A 21,867-nucleotide genomic window follows, 5' to 3' on the forward strand; every position below is an offset into this window, starting at 1 on the left:
TTCACCTTCCGTAAGTAAGCGCGAGTGTGAATGGTCGAAACTAACCTGAACAACCCAATGAACAGCAGCTACATGCCGACTGTGTGGCATTGATTGGTCAACAGGGTTTCCAGCGGCGCAATGAATAGTGAGATATTCTGGAATCTGTCACATGATTGGTCGTGTCAAAGAACCCAATGACAGGGGTACAGCGTAGGTGTCAGCGAATAGAAGCCGGCTCCCTGCATGCCCGGCTGTAGCGCTGGTTCCGGTGGGTCGTGGCGGCGTACAGGCAGTGTTTACCTGTGCAGGAGAACGGCGGAGGAATTGCTGGAAGAGATCACAGGAGAAACCAGTTAGCCACGTATTGTCTCGTCAGAGGCTGGGTAGAAGGAAGCATGGTAAGGTGGCCGGGGTGAGCAAGGTGGGGACCCGGTGTTGTATGGGGGAGGGGAAGGTTGGGGTGGTATGTGAAGAGATTGCACAGTCATTGTAGAACGTGAGAGACCCCCTTCGGCATTTAGACATTCCCCGCTGAACCTTTTTATAATCTCTGGGATTTGGGAATGTACTAAATGCGTCCGAGAACTGACAGGGACTTTGCATTAAAGAATTACAAGCCACCTCCATTGCTAGTCGAGAAAAGGGTTCGTGTTGTCAAACAACCAGGTGATTGCCTACTTTTTTTTAAAGTTATCTGATTTCTATTACAATTGATGTCATTTTGTGTCGGAGCCATTTCTAATCTTAGTGAGTGTAAAGATAACATCTGAGCTGCTAAGCCTCTCTTCACTGGCTAGTGGGTAGGTAGGGAAGTGGACTCAAATGAGTAAATCTATCTGCTGAGCAGGGCTCCAAGTGGTATTGTGAGATGGCCCTTAATATGATTGTCATGGTCATTAGGAAGAATATTTAACCCACTCCATTACTGTCTGGTGTTCTGAATCTCAGGTTTTAAACCTGTAATCAACGCCAAAGTTGAGTTTATTGTCTCGCGTACGTCCATGTATATACAGGTGTAATGAAAAATTTAGTCATAGTGATACTTTATTGATCCCGAGGGAAATTGATTTTCGTTACAGTTGCCCCAACCAAGAATAGAGTATAGATATAGCAGTAATATAAATATAGAGTATATCCCATATTTTGTGGGAACATTACAGGTGCATAGCATTGTATATATCAGTGGACAGTAATTGGAGATGATTATAATTAAAAAATGCTGCTCTTCCCTCCATGTTTGGGCAGTGGAATTTTGCTATTGACATTTCTTGAATACTGCAGTATATAAGGTTAGAAATTGCTTTACTATGTCAGTCTCTGATATTAAACATTATTGGGTGGCCTTGTGTATATAGGATTTTGTGAATAAGAATTTGTTATTTCTTTCTCCCTGTGAGAATAGATGAGCCTTCTTACTCTTTGACCTCATACTAAGATTTTACTTCCTCAGTCTGCATTGCCCTCACCAGAGGAAATGTACTAATGACTCCCTAGTTTCACCCTGAAAGTTAATTACAAATGAGTACACACAAAGAAATGATAAAGCTTGAATGTATGACTTGCTGTCAGTTTATGAGACCACCTGGTAATGTTGAGGAAGCTTAGGAAGTGGAATGGAATCTGAAGGCTCCTATTCCCTTCCTGGAGTTCATTCAATGTAACTAGAGAAAAAGACTGATATGAATGCTAATAGAGCCTTCTGATAAAATACAATTTGAAAGTATGTTATATTTTATTCCAACTTTAAGCAAACCCATAAAAGATTTTGTTTTCTCAGTCTGATGCAGTTATATTTTTCCTGAGACTTTCTTTTCGTAATTCTCATTTCTTCTCAATGTAGTTTGCCTTCAATATGTTTGACCAAGCAATTCCGCAAGCATTTCGGAATCGGTTCTCAACGCAGTACCGCTGCTACTCTGTCTCAATGTTTGCAGGCAGTGATCGATCGGATGTAGAGAAGGGAGGAAAAAGTAAGTGGTTGGAATTTTACCTACTTTCCCATTGTCTAGTTGCTTTGTTAACAGGCAGGCAAGCAAAGTCTACTTTTCAGAAAGTTTTGATTTCGGCACTCTGGAATTTTTATATTTATTGAATTTATTTTCTCTGAAGTTTTGTATTTCTGTATTGGAAAGTTCCATCTGAACTATTAATCAACTGAACTGCTGCACAGCCATCATCCAAACCAACATTTAGCATCTGTGTGAGGCTATTACAATCTGACAGCTAGAAGAACTGCTGCCTGGGTTCATTCCTAATCTCCAGTGCTGTCTTTAAGTTCTCCTGTGGCAGCCTGAATGATAAGTGGCTATGTAGGTTAATTGCTTGTTGTAAATTGCCTCTACTGTGTACATCAGTAATAGAATCTTGGTGGGGGAATTCGCTCAGAATTATAGGAAAAATTGTTGAGAAAAGGGATTGCTTTGCAAGTTGACATAGACTTGATAGGCTGAATGGCCTCCTGATCATATGGAAATCCATCTGCTTCTGCTCAAATTATTTTTGGTAGATCTTTGTAAACTCTGGATTGCTTTATGTTGCATTCCTGCTCACGAAGAAGGGGCTCAGGGTTGTCAATGGTTCTTTCACTTTGTCTTTGAATTCCCACAATCTTTGCTCCATTGGACAATATTCCAGAGCTGAAGAGGTACTGTAGAGATATCCTAGAACAAGTTCAAATGTTTGTAGATACTGGGAATGATGAGAACTTTCTAAATTTGTTAATTATTGTAAAACTCTTCTCATCAACGTGAAATATACTTTACATTGAAAGGAAAATATGCTGCTGTTGCATGCCAGGTAGAATAATTTGTTTTCTCTGCACTTGGAATAGTCTATTCTTGATGTCAGCAGACCAGCCAACAGCTGTTGGACATTAACAGAATGGGAAGTTGCCAACTTCTTGGCACAGTTGAAGGGTTTTCTGACCTATTTTGCGGATTACAGTGCTCTTGCATGCTGTGTAAGAAGCAGTCTACTTCAAAGCCTTGACATGGGAAAAGAGTATGAGTTTTTCTATTTTAGTATGAAGACACCCAATATTTTCTATTTTACTAATTTACATTGTATTTGGTGTTTCTTCTTGCACAGTAATAATGCCACCGTCTGCCCTGGATCAACTGAGTAAGTACCTGAATCTGTATGCATCCTTGTACCACTGTTAAACAATACAGTTTTCTGTCCAGCATTTAGTGCTAGTGACACGTCATCTTTCCACATGCTTAATATTGAATATTTAAAAGTATAAAGTGGTATTTTTGAAACAAAAAACCTGTTGGGAGAACTCGAGACCCTGCATCGGGACAGAAAGTGCAGACAGAAGATTGGCTTTGTGTAAAAGTGAGAAGGGGGAGTGAGACAGAGGCTGGTAGTTGATGGATGGAGCCAGATAAGGGAGGAATGCTGGGCAGATGGAATCAAGAGATGGAGGGGATAGGAAAAGTGAACAAAGGGAACAGAAACCCAGGTAGATGGCAAATGGAACAAAGTGGGGCGAGGGTCATGAGTCTGGATAGTGAGGGGTTTTGGGGTAATATGAATGACAGGAGAGAACCTAGATGGCCTGGTGGGAGTGGGAAAGAAACACAAAGGATGTAGTGTCCATGAAACTGCAAAAATTAATGTTAATTTTTATTGGGTTGTAGGCTTCCCAAGCAAAATATGAGGTGCTGTCTTTGACTTTATAATTTTCAGTTCCTGTGGTTTATTAGCAGTGCTCAATAGGTTTTATGGTCATATCCCTATTCCTGAAATATATCTTCCTCTTGTTTTTCCTTTTATGGCTGGACTGAAATAATATTTTATTTTTATTGGCAGGTCGACTGAACATCACATACCCAATGCTCTTTAAACTTACTAACAGGAAAACTGACCGAATTACGCATTGTGGTGTTTTGGAATTTGTGGCTGAGGAAGGAATCTGTTACCTGCCTCACTGGGTGAGTGCATGTTGTTGCGGAATGTGACTGCAGGGAGAATTAATCAGATTGATTTATAACGTGTACATTGAAACACGCAGTGAAATGCGTCATTTGCATTAACGTCCATCAAACATTGAGGATGTACCAAGGCAGCCTGCAAGTGCCTCCACAGGTTTTGGTGCCAATATAGCATGTTTGACAGAGCAACACAGAACACAATAAGCACAACAAAACACGCTCCTTTCCGCTCTCCCACCCGCCCTCTCACCCATGCATACGGACAGTCCAACTCTAGGGCAGGCTTCCGGGCCTTCAGTCACCAGCTTCAGCCATCGGTCTAAGACTTCTGAACCTCTGATCAACTCCTGGACCTCGATTCTTTGCGTTGACCCTGGTCTAGCTGATGGTGGAACAAGGAATTCCAGGATCAAACGCTTGAGTGTAACAACTGACCTTTATGCCTCTTACTCGTATGAATATCCACCAACCTGAGACATCCCTTTATCACCATCAAATCACGGTATCATCATAGCTTTCAAATGAGCTCTATGCAGCTCCAGAGGAGTTAATAAATCATTTGAATTAAGGCAATGTACATTGTTAAACTCTTTATATAAATTTACAAAATATTTTAAAGTTTCATTATTCTTCCCCACATTGGCCCTTTGGATAAAAGATTAAAATCCAGTAACACATTACTTTTAAATATTCTGTGTTGCTGTCAAGAAGCAGTTGCTGTTGGTATTAAGATCAACAATGTTCCCTCAGCTCGTGGTACCAGACTAGATAAATGGTTTGTTTTTCTTATTGGTGACTACTGTTGTGCAAAGTTGTCAAATGTTTCCACTGTAGCAAGGTCCATAGAATATTTTGCATAAAGTGAAGACTTTTTTAAAAGTGGGTAAGTAAAGGCATCCGTTAGTCTTGCGAGACCATGGATCTGTGCCTGGAAAGTCTTCACTCTCCAGGGCGCAGGCCTGGGCAGGGTTGTATGGAAGTTGCCCATGCTGCAAGTCTCCCCTCTCCATGACACCAATGTTGTCCAAGGGAAGGGCATTAGGACCCATACAGCTTGGCACCAGTGTCGTCGCAGAGCAATGTATGATTAAGTGCCTTGCTCAAGGACACAACACGTTCCCTTGGCTGGGTCTCGAACTCACAACCTTCAGGTTGCTAGTCCAATGTGTTAACCACTTGGCCATGTGCCCTCACAATGTTTCAGAAATTAGTTCCTGCCACTCTGGCAAATGCCTGGAAATGATAGTGTTTAAAATCAATACTCCATACCTTAGACTGATCTTCATGGTGAAGCCTGACATTTTAATTGAAGGAGTAGCCTCAGATCTGAAGTTTTCTGGCCTGGGGATGGTTTAAAAAGGGGGGCATGGTTGCGTAGTGGTTAGAGCAGTGCCAGTAATCATTGATGGGGGTTCAATTCCTGCTACTGTCTGTACTTCCTCCCCATGACTGTGTGGGTTTCCTCTGGGTGATCTGGTTTCCTCCCACATTCCAACGATGTACATTTAGGATTAGTGAATGAGTGTGGAGATATTTGCAGACTCAATCCTCTGAGTGTTGCTTGTTGACACAAATAGTGCATTTCACTGTTTCATGTACATGTGACAAAGTTAATCTTTAAAAAAGACTAAGGGAACTGTTGGATGGTGTACCAGTTATGAAGTGACACTTATTAAACCAGAGCTTATTCAACAGTGATGTTGAATTGACTTCCATTCCCTAGAGCAGCAGTTTCCAACCTGGGGTTCACGGACAGCTTGCATATTGCTACTGGGTGCATGGCATAAAAAAAGATTGCCAACCCTGAGCGAGAGAATGGGAAACTGAGAATGACTTACTTAAAATAAATTGGGAAAATACTGAGAAGCTCTTGTGGGCACCGCCAGCAAAAGCTGGATTAAATGCTGTTGAAAGGGAGCTGCAGCCTTGAATTATTGAAGTCTTTTTGGTGATCCGTCCGTTGTTGGGAAATTCCAGAATAAATGATGGAAGATGTATTTCTAAATTGAGATTGTAAGTGACTTACTGGGCATTGTGCAAATGATGGTGGCATTGAGTGCCTGTTGCCCTTGTCCTTGTGGGTGATAGATCATCAATTAGGGAAGTCCTCAAAGAAACGAGAGGAAGTGTAAGGTTAAAAAAATCAGAGCAGAATCATTCGGGATTTAAATCAGGAACGAATGTTTTGCAGACAAATTTGTGCAAACCTGTACTGAAAAGACAATGTTAAGTAAAACAAATGTTTAAAAACTGAGGTTAATTGTTTCAATTATGTGGTTAGAATGTGAATGAAGACAAGGATGTAGAGTTAGAAATGGGTAGATTGAAAAAAAGAGCCAATTCATATGGGGCTGTTATGCATATCCACTGCTATCTTAAGTTGGCCAAACTAGTGCGTAAATCTCTCAAACACTCTGGGTGCAGCAAATATTTTTGTTAACTTGAATGGTTATGCTAAGTATGTAAAGCATCTGTCTAATTGGTTGGATTGGTAGATGTTGCACCAAGAGTTCAGCTGAACAATGTCCATTTACCACTGTCTCTGGTGATTTAACCCATATTGTCCCCATCTCTAGATGATGCAGAACTTGCTTCTGGAGGAAGGGGGCCTGGTCCAGGTAGAGAGTGTGAACCTCATGGTTGCCACTTATTCCAAATTTCAACCGCAGGCTCCAGATTTCCTGGATATCACCAATCCCAAAGCTGTGTATCCTTCTGTTCAGTACTGTTTCTATTCAATGATTGCAATTTGAATACTGAAGGTGCATCTTCCAGAACTGAATTTTGCTCAAATTAATATTTTAAAGTAAAATTTTACTACTTCATGGAGATTAGGTGGTTTCTAAATGAGGAGTGTATGACCTGATGTCATAAGTTGACTTTATTGAATCAGAATCAGTTTTATTATTAAATTTTGTTGGTTTGCAGCACTGCAAAGCTTGATGACTATGTTTGAGAAGTTTGAAGAGGTACATGGATGGTAGGGGTATGGAGGGCTGTGGTCAGGGTGCAGGTTGATGGGAGCAGGCAGTTTAAATGGTTCGGCATGGACTAGAGAGGCCGAGGGGACGGGTTCTGTTCTGTACCTTTCTATGAACATTATGAAGTGTTATAAGCCAGAGTAGTGTATACTTATCTGGTCACCATTCTATAGGAAGGATGTGTTTACACTGGAGAGGATACAGAGAAGACCCAATGGGATGTTGTCTAGAAGTGGAGCATTTTAGTTGAGGTGTATGACTAGATGAGACGTGATAGTTTCTGTGGAGCAGAGGAGGCTGAAGGGTCTGAAATTTGAGAGGTATATAGAAACATAGAAACATAGAAAATAGGTGCAGGAGTAGGCCATTCGGCCCTTCGAGCCTGCACCGCCATTTATTATGATCATGGCTGATCATCCAACTCAGAACCCAGCCTTCCCTCCATACCCCCTGACCCCTGTAGCCACAAGGGCCATATCTAACTTCCTTTTAAACATAGCTAATGAACTGGCCTCAACAGTTTGCTGTGGCAGAGAATTCCACAGATTCACCACTCTCTGTGTGAAGAAGTTTTTCCTAACCTCGGTCCTAAAAGGCTTCCCCTCTATCCTCAAACTGTGACCCCTCGTTCTAGACCTCCCCAACATCGGGAACAATCTTCCTGCATCTAGCCTGTCCAATCCCTTTAGGATCTTATACGTTTCAATCAGATCCCCCCTCAATCTTCTAAATTCCAACGAGTACAAGCCCAGTTCATCCAGTCTTTCTTCATATGAAAGACCTGCCATCCCAGGAATCAATCTGGTGAACCTTCTTTGTACTCCCTCTATGGCAAAGATGTCTTTCCTCAGATTAGGGGACCAAAACTGCACACAATACTCCAGGTGTGGTCTCACCAAGGCCTTGTACAACTGCAGTAGTACCTCCCTGCTCCTGTACTCGAATCCTCTCGCTATAAATGCCAGCATACCGTTCGCCTTTTTCACCGCCTGCTGTACCTGCATGCCCACTTTCAATGACTGGTGTATAATGACACCCAGGTCTCGTTGCACCTCCCCTTTTCCTAATGGGAATCCTCTTCCCTTCCCCACCCCGCACTCCATAGAAGTAACTAAAACTAGAGGGCTTAACTTTAGGGTAAGGGATCAGTAGTTTAGAGAGGATCCGAGGAAAAAGAGTAGCTGGAACTTGGAATGCACTGCTGAGGGAGTGTTGGAGGTCGTGACTTGTATCTAGAGAAAAAGTTAGATTATCAAGGCATAAACAGCTGCTGATTAAATAAAATTAGTTTGATTGGTCAAGAATTGAGTTTTGTGTCAAAGGCATGCCTTGTAAGGCATGAAAATGCCTGACGCAGGCCTCTAATAGTCTGAGTAGATGTTCCCCTCCCTCACCCGAGTTTTGTGTCAAAGATCCTTCCATGGAGCTATCTGTGAGATTACCTTTTTTTTTTACATTATCTCAAAGCTGTCAATGAGTTCAGTGCTGGAAGCATTTGCTGATAAATGTTCAGCTGTGTGCTCCTGCAGTTGGTGTCCTCTCCTTAATGTTCAACTCAGATTAGAAAACGCCCTGAGGAACTTCGCCTGCTTGACCACTGGTGACGTCATCGCCATCAACTACAATGAGAAGGTGAGTGGTCAGTGGTCCATGGGCAGGGATTTTCATTAACACTGATACTTCTACTGTCTGATAAATACACAGCTTCAAGTTAGAGTTTCTCCTCGTTCATGGCTCTGCACTGTTGATAGAAGATGCGGAGAAAGGACCTGTAGTGATCAATTTGATCCAAAAGTTTTAAAATTGGACTGAAGATTTAGACGGCCAGAAATAGCGTTTAAAGATTTCAATTCTACTTGAACTCTAACACAGTCGTGTACACTGGGCATACTGCAGAAAACTTTAGAGTTACCTCATTAGAACGTTTCCTGCCACAGTCATATCTTGGTTTTGGTGTATATATGTCATATTGCTAACACTCGTCTAAAATAGTCAGGAAGACGACTGACTGTAGAGTGAAAGTTGATGATCCGGTTCAAACTGTCTTTTCCCCACAGGCCTGAACAACGTGTCTCAACGTGTGCAATGTATTAAGTCACTCAGATACATCCATTAAACAAACTCAATGTATTATATCAGACTGCGTGAATCTAAGATGCTGTGCTTTGGCCAGCCTGTACACAAAGAAAAAGTTTCTTTTGAAGAGTTTCTGTGTTTCAGATCTATGAGCTCCGGGTCATGGAAACTAAACCAGACAAAGCTGTTTCTATCATCGAGTGTGACATGAACGTAAGTTTCATTCTGTCTTGAAGTTTTGTGAATATATTTTAATAGCGTACAGTAGGGAGATTGTGGTTGCCTGTTCTAGCAATATGCTGTTGTCTCACCAGGTGCCCTGCAGAAGTCTTCAAGGTGACAATCATAGTGCAGTTGCATTGTTAACTTGCATTAGATGGTCAAGAATTCAAATCCCATATATGCCATAGAGCAAACAAGAGAAAATCTGCAGATGTGGGAAACCCGAGCGACACACACAAAATGCTGGAAGAACTCAGCAGTCCTGCCGAAGGGTTTCGGCCTGAAACATTGTACTTTTTTCCATCGATGCTGCCTGGCCTTCTGAGTTCCTCCAGCAGTGTGTGTGGGTGTGTATGTAATTGTTCTTTGTTTTTCCAGTGCTGCGTTACCAGATGTGTTGCCTTTCAATTGCTTAGTAAATTAAGATTCGCTCCATTTTCTCAAGTAGTCTTAAGATATCAATGGGACTATTTGAAGAAAAGCAAGGGAGTTATTTTTTTATAGCCAGCCATTATCCTTGCACCACCATGGACTTTTCACATCACTGCTAGCTTTTGTGTGCAAGTGAATTACCAGCATTTTTTGACGTAATTTTTGAAAACATTGTTGCCTTTGAAAGCCGTGGAGATGTTATAATAGACACCACCAAAATACGTTGCTTATCTCTCAACCGTTCTAACTTGCTCAGAGTGGGTGAGGAGGAGGGAGTCAAAATTCAATGGACCAAGGGCCAGCTTCACAATACAGTCAGTGGCCTCTATTAGGTACACCTGTACTCAAGATCTCATTAATGCACTTATCTAATCAGCCAGTCATGTGGCAGCAACTCAATGCATTAGAAGCTTGTGGATATGGTCAAGAGACTTTTGTTATTCAGACCAAACATCAGAATGGGGAAGAAATGTAGCTCTTACTGTGGAATGATTGTTGGTGACGGACAGGGTGTTTGAGTATTTCAGATTTCCTGGAGTTTTTGTTCACAACCGTCTCTATAGTTTACAGACAATTGTGAAAAACAATAAAAAAAAGCATTAACTGCAGTGATGTTTTGTTAATGAGAGAGATCAGATGAGAATGGCCGGACTGGTTCAAGCTGACAGAAAGATGACTAACTCAAATAACCATGCATTACAACAGAAGAGCATCTCTGAACGCCCAACGCATTGAATGACTGACAACAGCAGAAGACCATGAACTTATACTGGGTGGCCACATTATTAGGTACAGGGTGTAAGGAGAACCTTTCTGATATCTAGAACTATGACCATTCAGGAATTAGAGGCCCCAGAAGATGATCATTTTCCACTAGTTTCTTAAAGGCATTGACTTTAGATGCAAGTCTCCATTATTCCTGTATGATTCCTGGTGGTTAGTCTGAGTGACAAGCGACCAAACATGATTAAGACTAACTGCCTTCGCGTCATGACTATACATGAGATTTCTCTGGGAATTTTTTTTTGCCTCTTCAAAATCCATGGTGCAGAGGCACGTTGTGGGACATACAATGTCAATTATCTCCACGGCTGAGATGAGCAATCTCTGTACCCACTGGCGACCTACTAGTGTCTCCTGGTCTCTTTAACTGCTCCATGCTGGCAATGTGCTGTTCAATTGCCTGCAGGCCCTTCCAGCCGTGGGTGATGAGCAAATAGTGTCACAGATTCCCAGTTGTCTACTTTAAACATGAATCTGGACCATCTGCTTATCTACTATTTCTCTTTGTCCAATGTTGTCTGAGCTCATGGTTTATATTTTCTCTTTATGTAGGTAGATTTTGATGCCCCATTGGGTTACAAAGAGCCTGAAAGGCATTACCAGCCTGAAGACACCTCGGTATGGAATGCACTAACTAATTCTTAGATAGTCTGTTATGGACGATATAGAAGGGTGTATCAGTCAGATATGAAAAGGGTTTTAATGTAACTTTTACCCTTTTTTATGGCTCTCAGAAACGTGTGTTTTGCAAATGAATAATTGAGTACAAAACTTTAGGTTGATACCTCTCTGGGAGGTGTTGCTTTGTGGATAAATCATTATGTCTGGGGACCTATCAGCTTTCCTGATGCTTTTTTGAAAAAAAAGGCACTATTCCAAAAAAAGTGCAGAGAAGAGTTTCATATTGTGTAGCCCCACATAAAGTTATCTTTTCCTTTACAACCTGGTTTTCGTATTCAGACTTGCTTGTCACATGTACATCGGAGCGCATGGTGAAATGTGTTGGTTGCACGGACAACCAATGCAACCTAGGTTGTGTGCTGTGCGCAACCCACAAGCGTAGCCACACAATCTGGCACCAACAATGTTCAGCAGAACAACGTGGAACACAACAAACAACAGAACAGCAACAGCAAAACTATCCCCTTCCTTTCCTCCCTCCCTGCCATACACACATGCAGGCCTCCAGCCTCCATTTTCCAGGCTTTCATTTGTTTTTTACCTTGTTTTCATTTTGTTAAGTGATCTTTTAAAACCAGCTAACTAGAATTCAAAGCTGAAACAAAATTCCTGTAATAAAAAAGATAGATAAAGCTTATTGATCACTTAGGGTTTTTGATTACTTACTGCTATGGAAGTAATGTGATTAAAAAATAAAGACATTTAGATCTTGATTCATCTCCTGTACTGTATTACAATCATTTAATAGCAGCATAACTTTAACATGCCTGTTTTGTTTTTGACACTATTTCCATTGTTTGATATTATATGGATAATCTTGTTTCTAGGATCTTGAAGCTGATCATACTGCCTTTGTGCCAATTGACTTGGGGTTCCGGGTAAGTAGAAAATGTAACACTGTGTTCTGTAATGGAATAGCTGGGAATTCTAGTTTTGTTGTAAAGCACTCTGCTAAGCTGGGTGCTTTTCTGTTTACAGTGCCTATATGATATGTTTTGAGCATCAAACGTAGATCTTGTTCTACCCTTGCCATTACATACATATGAATTTGGAGCAGAAATGGACCATTCTGGCTGGCAAAGCAGGTAGAGCATAAGACGCTTGATCTGCAGGTCGCATAGGGTGTAACTTTCTTTGGGTGACAATGCTAGTAGAGCCACTACCTCACAATGCCAGAGAACTGGGTACTGTCTGTGAGGGTCCCAAAGACCTGCGGATTGATAGGTTAATTTCCCCTGGTGTAGATGAGCGATATAATTTTGGGCTGATGCAGAGTCGACAAGAATGTTGGGAGAACAAAACAAAGTGGGATTAATGTTGGAATAGTGATTTTTTAAAAAAAAAAATTATATAAACAAAGAGATGGTCAATGGTCAGAGGCCAAGTGTAAACTAGATGCATCTTGTATTCCATTTGGGTGGCCTGCAGCCCAATCGAATGAACACTGAATTTCCAGTTTCTCAGAACCCAGTCCCCACTTGTTGCTTTCCCATTCCCATCAGTCCAGCCAGGGTTTCTGTATATATTTACCTTTTCCATCGCCACCCCCTACCTGGATCCACCTAACATTTACTAGCTCCTGTCCTAACTGTCCCCGCAAATAAGTACCAACTCTTTTTACTCCTCCCCCCCCCGTACTGATGCAAAGTCTCAACCCAAATTGCTGAAGCATCTCTTTTGCCCCAAACTGATGCTGCTCAACTGCTGAGTTCTTCCAGTAATTATTTCATAGAAATGGATACACTTTTGACCAGTTATGTTAATATGTAGATTCTCGTCCCCACTCCTGACTCTGTACCCAATCCTGACGGTAGGGAGGCTAACAAGTTTTGGAATATCATCATTATGCGCCCATGTCGTATGATGTAGGTGATCATGGTCCTCCATCTGTCCTTAATTTGAGAAGTTCTAATAAGCTCTTCAAAACTTTTGCTTGCCATCCCTTGATCTAACTCACGAATGTAATATGCCGTTGACCACAACCTTTTCTTCCATCAAATTTTCATGTCACTGCAAGCTGTTCGAGCTTCTCCTTCCTCAGTACATGTCCCAAAACTCCCAGTAGTTGTTTCCTGATTTGATTACAACTGTATAAACTTCAATTGACTGACAAACTCACTCACTGCACTCCCATCGGCGAAGAAGCTATGTAGCATCCATACCAAGACTACCAGACCCAAAAACGGTTACCTCCCCCATGCTGTCAGGCTGAGTAATACCTCCATCCGTTAACCCCACCCACCCCCACCACTACAACCACATCAGCCACTCAGCACCCTTCATCCCCCCCCAACCCTATGCACTGCCACTTTAAGCTTACGCTCCACATTTCATGCCTACACTGACACAGTCATCATCCAACTGTTTTCATCTGCCCTGCTGCTACCTAGAATAGTTCCTCTTGCCAAGAATCATTTGTCACTATCACTACCTGTCCGTCACCTTGTAACAAATACTCCTGCATCTAGTGTCACTTTGCGAATATACGGCCACACTCAACAGTTACTTGTACATGGCCTTTGTTGGATTGCTTTTATATGTATTATGTTTTTATGCTTACTTTTTAATGCTGCATCGGATCTGGATTAGCAATCATTTTGTTCTCCTTTACACTCGTACTGAAGAATGACGAGAAACAACCTTGAATCTTAAAATAAAATTATCAAAATCCTCAATGAAAAGCAGAATGTTAATATTTTGCTGAACTGGTAAAGCGTCCCTTGTTTCTCCTGAATTTGCTGGTCGTGTCTGATGTCACTTCGATCCAATTTTAAAACCGGACAACAGATTTGATGAGAATTAACAGGCTCATACAGTTACACATTGCCTTGGTTTTGTCTTCTCAGCCATTTACTGGTGCTGGCAACCGACTAGATGGAAAAAAGAAAGGAGTTGATCCCAGTCCAGCACAAATCAACCCTGAAGATATTAAAAGGTGAACGTCTGAAAACAAACTGGGGTTGCACATGATCAACTGCTGGATGTTTGTCATGGATGGCCGTCCATGTTATTTTCATGAATGTACCAAAGTAATCATTCTCCATCTTTTGAGTCCTTCTGGTGTCAGGATCCACTCCACTGACTTGAGTTTTCATCTATTTTTTTTTGTGTCCATTCATTCTATCACTGCAAGCATGTTTTGTTAGGACTTTTAATAGTGATCAGAGATGGTGATATGATCAAGGGGTAAAGAGGGGACAAAGCATCTTACAGGGAAAGATGGCCCATATATATTCCATTCATTGTATAAGACATTGGCCTTGGCAGAAGTTTCTCCAGAAGTCAGATATAATTTTACCAGTTGATTTGTTGGGGAAAAAATGGCGTGGTGATAGTAGTACTGATGTTTATTCATGGCTTTGATCAGATGCTAAACTAGTTTATTTTCACATTGCATCACCAATTTTTTTTTTGAAAACTTCATAATTGTTAGATATTCATCATCATAAGACCATGAAAAATTGGAGGGGCTCAGATAAGAGGAGAAAGATTAAAAATATTTCCTGATTAATCAAGAAAAAGTAGGGCTCATTTCAACATGAAGGCAATTATGATGATCTTCCCTTTCTTGTTGCTTTATGTACCCAGTGTGTTTGAGATGGGTGGATAACCTATTATCAACCCATTACTGATGCAGCCATTGACTTTTGGAGAACTAGGATTGAGAAATTTGAGCTAAAGATATTCTGTCTTTCACATTTTGCTGTGCGTTGATTTTTTTCTGTGCATGGGTTGTAATTGAAATTTTGAAATACAGTACTAAAAGATAATGCAAATGTACTATATATCAGAACTTGCATTCCAAGTGATATTTTCATTCCTGCACTGAAAGCTGATGAAATTTTTGTGGAGTATTGATGCTAATACAGTGTAGGGAATGACTGCATGCTAGATAGGTTGCTGATGTTGCAAAGACAAAGGAGCTGGTTATAGACTACAGGAGGAATGAAGACAGACTCACCCCTAATGACCTCAATGGATCTGGAGTTGAGAGGGTGAACAGCTTTAAGTTCCTCGGCGTACACATCACTGAGGATCTCACATGGGGTGTACATACTGGCTGTGTGGTGAAAAGGGCACAACATCGTTTGGTATGGGCCTCCCAAATCCTAAGAACTTTCTATAGAGGCAAGACTGAGAGCATCCTGACTGCCTCATATGGGAACTATACTTCCCTCAGTCACAGGACTCAGGACAGCCCAGCGCATCTGGAGATGTGAACTTCCCGTTATTCGGGACATTTACAAAGACAGGTGTGTAAAAAGGGCCCAAAGGATCATTGGGGACCTGAGTCACCCCAACCACAAACTGTTCCAGCTGCTACCATTCGGGAAACAGTACCGAAGCATGAAAGCCAGAGCCAACAGTCTCCGGTTCAGCTTCTTCCACCAGGCCATCAGACTGCTTAATTCATGCTGATACAGCTGTATGTCTGTTATATTGACTGTCCTGTTGTACATACTATTTATTATTACAAATATTACAAATTACTATAACTTGCACATTTAGACGGGGACGTAACATAAAGATTTTTACTCCTTATGTATATGAAGGATGTAAGTAATAGTCAATTCAATTCAATTAACCATAATGCTACAAGACATAGGAGCAGAATTAGTCCATTTGCCCACTGAACTTATTTATTTGTCTTAGTGTAATGAAAATGCACAATGTTGGATATAGTCAGCTGGGAGGTGAATGAGAAATGATTAACAGTGCAGTTCAATGACCCTTTGGCAGGTGATCAGTTCTTGCAGTTTGTTGGTGTCTACAACAGTGCCTAATTATACTTTGTGTCCATGTATTTACAGTCCAAATATTTAAAAGGTGCTTAAGATTTTGTGTTCATAATTGCAGGACTGTGTCAGCTGTAACTGCAGACTAACTTTTATTTTTGCCATTGATCAAACAGAGGAATTCCAAACTATGAGTTCAAAATAGGAAAAATTACTTTCATCCGGAATTCACGGCCACAGCCAAAGCAAGTAGAAGAGGTGAGTGAATGTTGTATGTAAATAATCAATGTGTTGGTTTGTAATGGTTCTGTTTCTAAATGTTTAACAATGGAGCTGCTCTTGCTAATAGGAGGTGCACTTGATGTCAGCCTTTGTGCTTATGCTGGAAATCGGAGTGGATTTTAAAATGATATTGATCATGTATTCTATCAGAATTCTTTCTACTGAACTGAGCCACACAGTGTCATTGGGACTGGGTTTGCTGGGTCACCTTGGCTGAACAGCTTCACTTGTATGCCCTGTGAAATCTGATATCAAGAAGGGGAATGGTGCTGCTGTGAAATATGAACTCAGGCATTCATTCTGCAAATGGAGTACCTTCGTGACAGGTGTAGAATTAGGTTGTTCGTTTATGTTCTTTGGCTTCCCTGACCTTGTGTAAAGTAAATGCATTAACACGGCTGTAGTTCTGAATTCTATGTCTGAAAGTTCAGCTAGTTGTTCAATATTATGAAGTCCACGTGCTGGGTACCAGGCAAGTGGAATGGGAGGGTAAAAACCTTGAAACTCAAGATGTGGCTGAGCCAGGGTGTTGAGGTGGAGTAGTTTTTGCTAAACCTGACTTGACAGTAATTGATGTGTAATTCTGTCAAACATTATAAGAAAGAAAGATGTGGCAAAGCTATTTGTCCTCTCACAAAGGTTATGTTATTCAATAAAATCATAGATGATCTGTTGCTTTAACACCACTTTCATGTAATAATCCCCACACGCTGTGAAGAGTTGCTCTCTCAAACAGCTAATGGATGTTTTAAAGCTGAAAGATTAGTGCTGGGTTTTGAGATGTTTGCCAGGCAAGGAAACTTAAATCCGATCCAATTTAAATGCAAGGTCATTTTAATTCCCTGATCATTGGTGCAGCCAAGTAGACGGAGGGCAGGGTGGTTTTCCACACGGAGAGTTAATTGGGGGAAAAAGTTGGTTGAGTCACAGTAAGAGGTGATGTGGATTGGATCTTGTTATAGGAAGATTGATAGCAAGAGGATTGGACATATCCTATGTAGCTCATCAAACACACTGCTATATTTGTAAATTTGGTGGCCAGAATTCCTCCTTGCACAAGTAGTCCTGTGAAAGTATTTAACTTTTGGCTCTGGCCTTTCACCTCCTTCAGCTGCTGGATTTTTTTGAGATCCTAAAAACCCAGTGTAGGTGCAGATGGAGGTGGACGGCAACCTGGCCCATGGCCTGAGCAGAGCTTGTCATAAAGCTTCTCACCTACTTTTACACCAAGTGTACAAGTTGGGACAAGGTTAACCATTATAATAATGAGCTGTCGGATGTTTATTTCAACTTTCCACCCATCCTAGTGGATTCAGATTACTGCTTGTCTGCAGATTGAGGCCAACCACTTCAATTCACACACAAATATGATTGGTAGAAAAAGACTAGGTTTTCACCGAGCAGCATTAACCTCATGCAATGAAACAAGAAATTCTAAAAAGACCGGGCAGTTCTAGTGGAGAGTAACAGAGACTGGAAATTGAGCTCTGTTTACTTTTACAGTCATCACAGATACTGTCTGATCTTTTTCAATATTTAAAGCATTTGCTGTATTTTGTTTAAGATTTCCAGCATTTGCAGTAATATCAATGTGTTTGTAATCAGCACTGTTTTGCCATTTATTCATATGAAAACTCTGCAAATTGTACATGAATATATGAAATTTTTCAATTCAGACTTGAAGATTAAAACTTTAGAAAGTAAAGTTTTATTAAATTGATGTAATGGAAGAATTAACAATTGTGAGAGTTCACTGCTTTCTGTAGATCCTGTCTATAAGTTGTCTATGAGAACTTGTACAGTTTTAACTGAGTTTATTAAACAAGAACATTGCACAATATCTTCACTCATCACAGCAGTTGACCTGTTGATTGCTAATTCTTCCTGTAATTACTTGGATTGCTTTAAAGCAGTCGTGGGCCACGCTCCAATGTTGCAATCTTGTGCACTATTTCACTTTGGGAAATGCTTAGCTTTGACTGTGAAGCAAGGCTGAATTGTGCTAAATCTTCACAATCATTTGTATTTGTGCAGGACTCTGGGCCCAGCAGGTTCATTGCGTTCTCTGGAGAAGGACAGTCTTTGCGCAAGAAAGGAAGGAAGCCTTAACCTGCTGAGAACTGTAATGGCAGAAGAACGGCCTTTTCCATTTGAGGAAGTGGCAAGAGTTCACAGGAGCTGGAAAAGACTGATTCACTACGTATTTTTAACAAAATCATTCATGGTTCTCTAATGGAATCCTTTGCACTATCTCTCTTACAGACTGGCTTTCACTCTTGTGTGTCTAGCTTTAATGGACAATTGATTTTGACTGAAGTGACTGGTTTAAGAATGGAATTCTGCACAGCAGGCCATTGCTGACTATCTTTAGGTGTGTTTACAAATGTTACTTTGTATGTATATAACCTTCCTTTAGTAAACCAGTTTTCTGACATTTCAGGATTGCTAGTCTTGTGATTCCATGCAACTAGTTGTCCTATTTAGCTAGCAGTCATTTAATTTACTGTAGTCTCAGTTTATAACTCTACAGTTGAGCATTAATCAAGTTAAAATATAAGCACAAGCTCAGGGAAAAGCCAAGTATGCAAAACTAAGGCCAAAGTCTTATGCAGAAACTGAAGAGAAAAGGGCAGTAATGTTCTCCAAGTAAAGTTGTTGCTTCAAGGATGGTGAATTTCAAGTTCTGATTATTGAAAAGTTTAAAGCTTAGGAAGATCACTTTTATTAAGTTGATGTAATGGAAGAATTAATACTTGTGTTACTGAATCGAGGCTGTGCAGTTAATATTTCCCATGTTCCGTTTATCATAATGTGGGACTATCAAGAGGAAGAGGATACTTCCAAGAAATGAAATGTCCAACAAGCTATTTGCTGTGTTGTTGAATTTAAAATGTTTATTTTTTGAGTATTCATTCAATGTGCATATGAATGCAAAAATTTTGGAATTCAGTATGTTCAACCCAAAGAATCTGCTTCATTTGGGCTGTATTCTGATCATTCTTTTACATTCACCTTTTCCTCTCTGAATTTAATGTCTATTCAATTTGCACTAATTCCTTCCACTAAATATGACTTTGGTAAGAAGAGTTTGCCTGTAGCATTAGCATCAAATTTCCCATCTCTTCTCCCCACTGTTCTATTATCTAATCAGATTTCTGTTTTTATATAAAAAAAATTCACTAATATTTTCACAGGGCTTTATTGACCTTCATTCAGTTGAAGCTCTAGGGAATAAATATTTAATGGATTAAAAAAAATGAAAGGAAACCGAAGACACTGGAATTTGGAACAAAAAATATGCTGGAAGAATTTGAGGGGTGCTGTGGAGGCAAAAAGTTAGGTCAACGTATTGGGTCAGGATCCAGCATCAGGACTGAGACAAAGTTAGGTTTGCCGATCTGTACTAACGTAAAATGGGGTAGGACAGTGGTTCTTTAAAACAAGATAGTTGAGGGAGGGGATGGATGATATGCAGATTGTTGGGGGGAGGATGGTAAGGGGGATGGGAAACGTGAATCAAGGGAGAAGAAAACCAGCTGGCCTGTATGAGTTAGTGGGAGGATAAAGATTATTATCTCTTCACTAATTTCTCTGGAATTTCTGTTAAAAATGCAAAAGGACAGTGTCTGGGCATCAACTTTACATTAATTTGGCTTTCTGCAGTTCTTTGAAACCTTGCATAATCACCGGTTCCTTTTGCTACATTTGTGTGCACATTGCTTCAAAATATAGATTCTGACCTTGAGTTGTTACTCCCTTCCCTGCCCATTGTTATTGATCTGCACTGCATTCAATTCAGCACAAATAAACCCTGTGACTCAACATGATGCAATGTTGAGGATGGGACAGGGAGTGTTATCTGGCGGAAATAGCACCAAAGCACATCAGGATTTGCTCCATCTTCTGTTGCTTGTACAATCAATGTATAAGGTGATGGTGCTGTGTGTTTCATTAAGTTGAGAGTGTTTAGAAATCGTGCACAAATGTCAGCTGACACTGCAATATTTGTTCATTGCATCATAGCAAGTTCATCGTGGCCTGGGACTGGACGTGGAAAATATTTGAGGTTGGTACCAGAGACAATGGATGAAAGTATTATGGAAAGATTGGAGAAGCTGTTGTTATCAAAGTCAAAGTGAATTTATTATTGAAATGCATATAAGTCACCATATACTACCTTGAGATTCATATTCTTGCAAGGGTTTATGGGAAAATAAAGAAATGCAATAGAATTTATGAAAACTATACATTAAGACTGACCTCATTCAAATGGATTTAAAATTTCCAGCTGTAGTTTTGCCAATTGACAGGCAAACACAGATTTCCAACCACTGAAGATCGTTTTTTTTTTAATTCAGTTGTTTTGACTGTACACTAAAGGTTCTCTCCCTAAACACGTGCAACCATCAAATGTTTCTCCAGAGGGATTACTTAAATATGATTGCACACTCCAGTCGATGGTTTAATTAATCTCCCTGGACAGGCGCGCAAAATGGGGCCAGAGGGATTTGGGTGCACATGAATCATAGATTTGTACAGCAGAGAAGTGGCCCTTTCGGACTATCTTGTCCTCATGTTGCCTGTCTGAGGTCTGTATCCTTCTACTCCTTTCGTATCTAGATATTGTATCTGCCACTACCATATTCTTTGGCAGCTCATTCCAGATAACCACACCATCCACGTGGAAAAACTTGCCCTTCTGAATCCTTTCAAATTTTTCCCCCCTCTGTAAATCTCTGTTCTGGTACCATTCTTCCCTGCACTGAGGAAAAAATCCATCTATCCTACCTGTGCTGCTCATAACTCTATAGAGTAATCCATCAGTGTCCTGGGTGATGGCCTTGTATGAATAAGAATTATTTCAGAAAGGTACCATCGAGGAAACCTCGAGGAGAAAACTGTGTCAAATTGGAGACCTCAGCAAGTCAGCTTATTTGAATATCTAGTTGATAAATACTTCCCTCCATTTTCTTCCAATAATTTTGTGATGATTATGTCCTGAGCAATAGTGACTACATCTCAAACAAACAAAAACTGGAGCACCTTAGGATGAAAGGAAACTTAATAGAGGCTGGCCTGTTAGCCCACTACAACCGTGATGTCCACCAATACTAATTGCACTTGCCTGCATTAACTTTTATTGTTCTGTGCCTTATTCATTTAAATACCTAATCACCTGCCTCTGTTATTGTTCCCTCTCTTTCTTCACCACCACTACTACCTGCTCTTTCTGGAGACCGACACCCCCCCCCCACCAACTCCTTTAAACTATGTCCTCCAGTTTTAAACTTTCCTACCCTGGGAAAGCCAAAACACATGATGAATGAACCATAGGAAACTGATTTTGCCTCTCATGATGTTGAGTGCTGTATCTCCATCTTGCCTCTCATCTCCATTTGCTCCAGTGAAAACAATCACAATCTATTCAGTCTCTCTTTACAGCTCAAACCCTCTAATCCAGGCAACATCATTGGAAATCTTTTCTGTACCCTCATTAGCTTAATCACATCCTTCCTGTAGCCCAACGGACATTTTGTAAAACACTATCTACTCTATGACTTGGCCAAAGAAGGCAAGAGTGTTCTACTCTGCTCTCACAATCCTGTCTACTTTGTTGCCACCTCAATGAAACAATGCAATTGTGCCCTGAAGTCTCACTATTCAACAGCACTACCCAGGGTCCTGTCATTCGCTGTGTATGTCCTACCTTGGTTTAATTTCCTAAACTGTGTGATTCAGTCTTGTTTGAGTGAAATT

The 21,867-nt window shown here is 40.7% G+C and overlaps 1 protein-coding gene across 1 annotated transcript; it reads left to right on the forward strand.

The window, feature by feature from the left end:
- The first annotated feature begins 204 nt into the window (after positions 1 to 204).
- On the forward strand, positions 205 to 20,301 carry ufd1l (ubiquitin recognition factor in ER associated degradation 1). Its single transcript, XM_063073435.1, has 12 exons — positions 205 to 380; positions 1,823 to 1,952; positions 3,070 to 3,102; positions 3,796 to 3,917; positions 6,494 to 6,624; positions 8,458 to 8,530; positions 9,119 to 9,187; positions 10,964 to 11,029; positions 11,920 to 11,970; positions 13,939 to 14,027; positions 16,005 to 16,086; positions 18,145 to 20,301. Exons 1-12 carry the CDS (start codon positions 378 to 380, stop codon positions 18,217 to 18,219), a joined length of 924 nt encoding a protein of 307 aa, XP_062929505.1. The 5' UTR covers positions 205 to 377; the 3' UTR covers positions 18,220 to 20,301.
- The last annotated feature ends 1,566 nt before the right edge of the window (positions 20,302 to 21,867 follow it).

Source organism: Mobula hypostoma, chromosome 2 (genome assembly GCF_963921235.1).
Source record: "Mobula hypostoma chromosome 2, sMobHyp1.1, whole genome shotgun sequence".
Classification (NCBI taxonomy): Eukaryota; Metazoa; Chordata; class Chondrichthyes; order Myliobatiformes; family Myliobatidae; genus Mobula; species Mobula hypostoma.

Bases quoted from the DNA above. Each gene is read 5' to 3' on its own strand.
- ufd1l (XM_063073435.1), top strand. The intron at 11,971-13,938 runs GTAAGTAGAAAA...TTGTCTTCTCAG, and splicing joins CAATTGACTTGGGGTTCCGG to CCATTTACTGGTGCTGGCAA. The intron at 16,087-18,144 runs GTGAGTGAATGT...GTATTTGTGCAG, and splicing joins AGCCAAAGCAAGTAGAAGAG to GACTCTGGGCCCAGCAGGTT.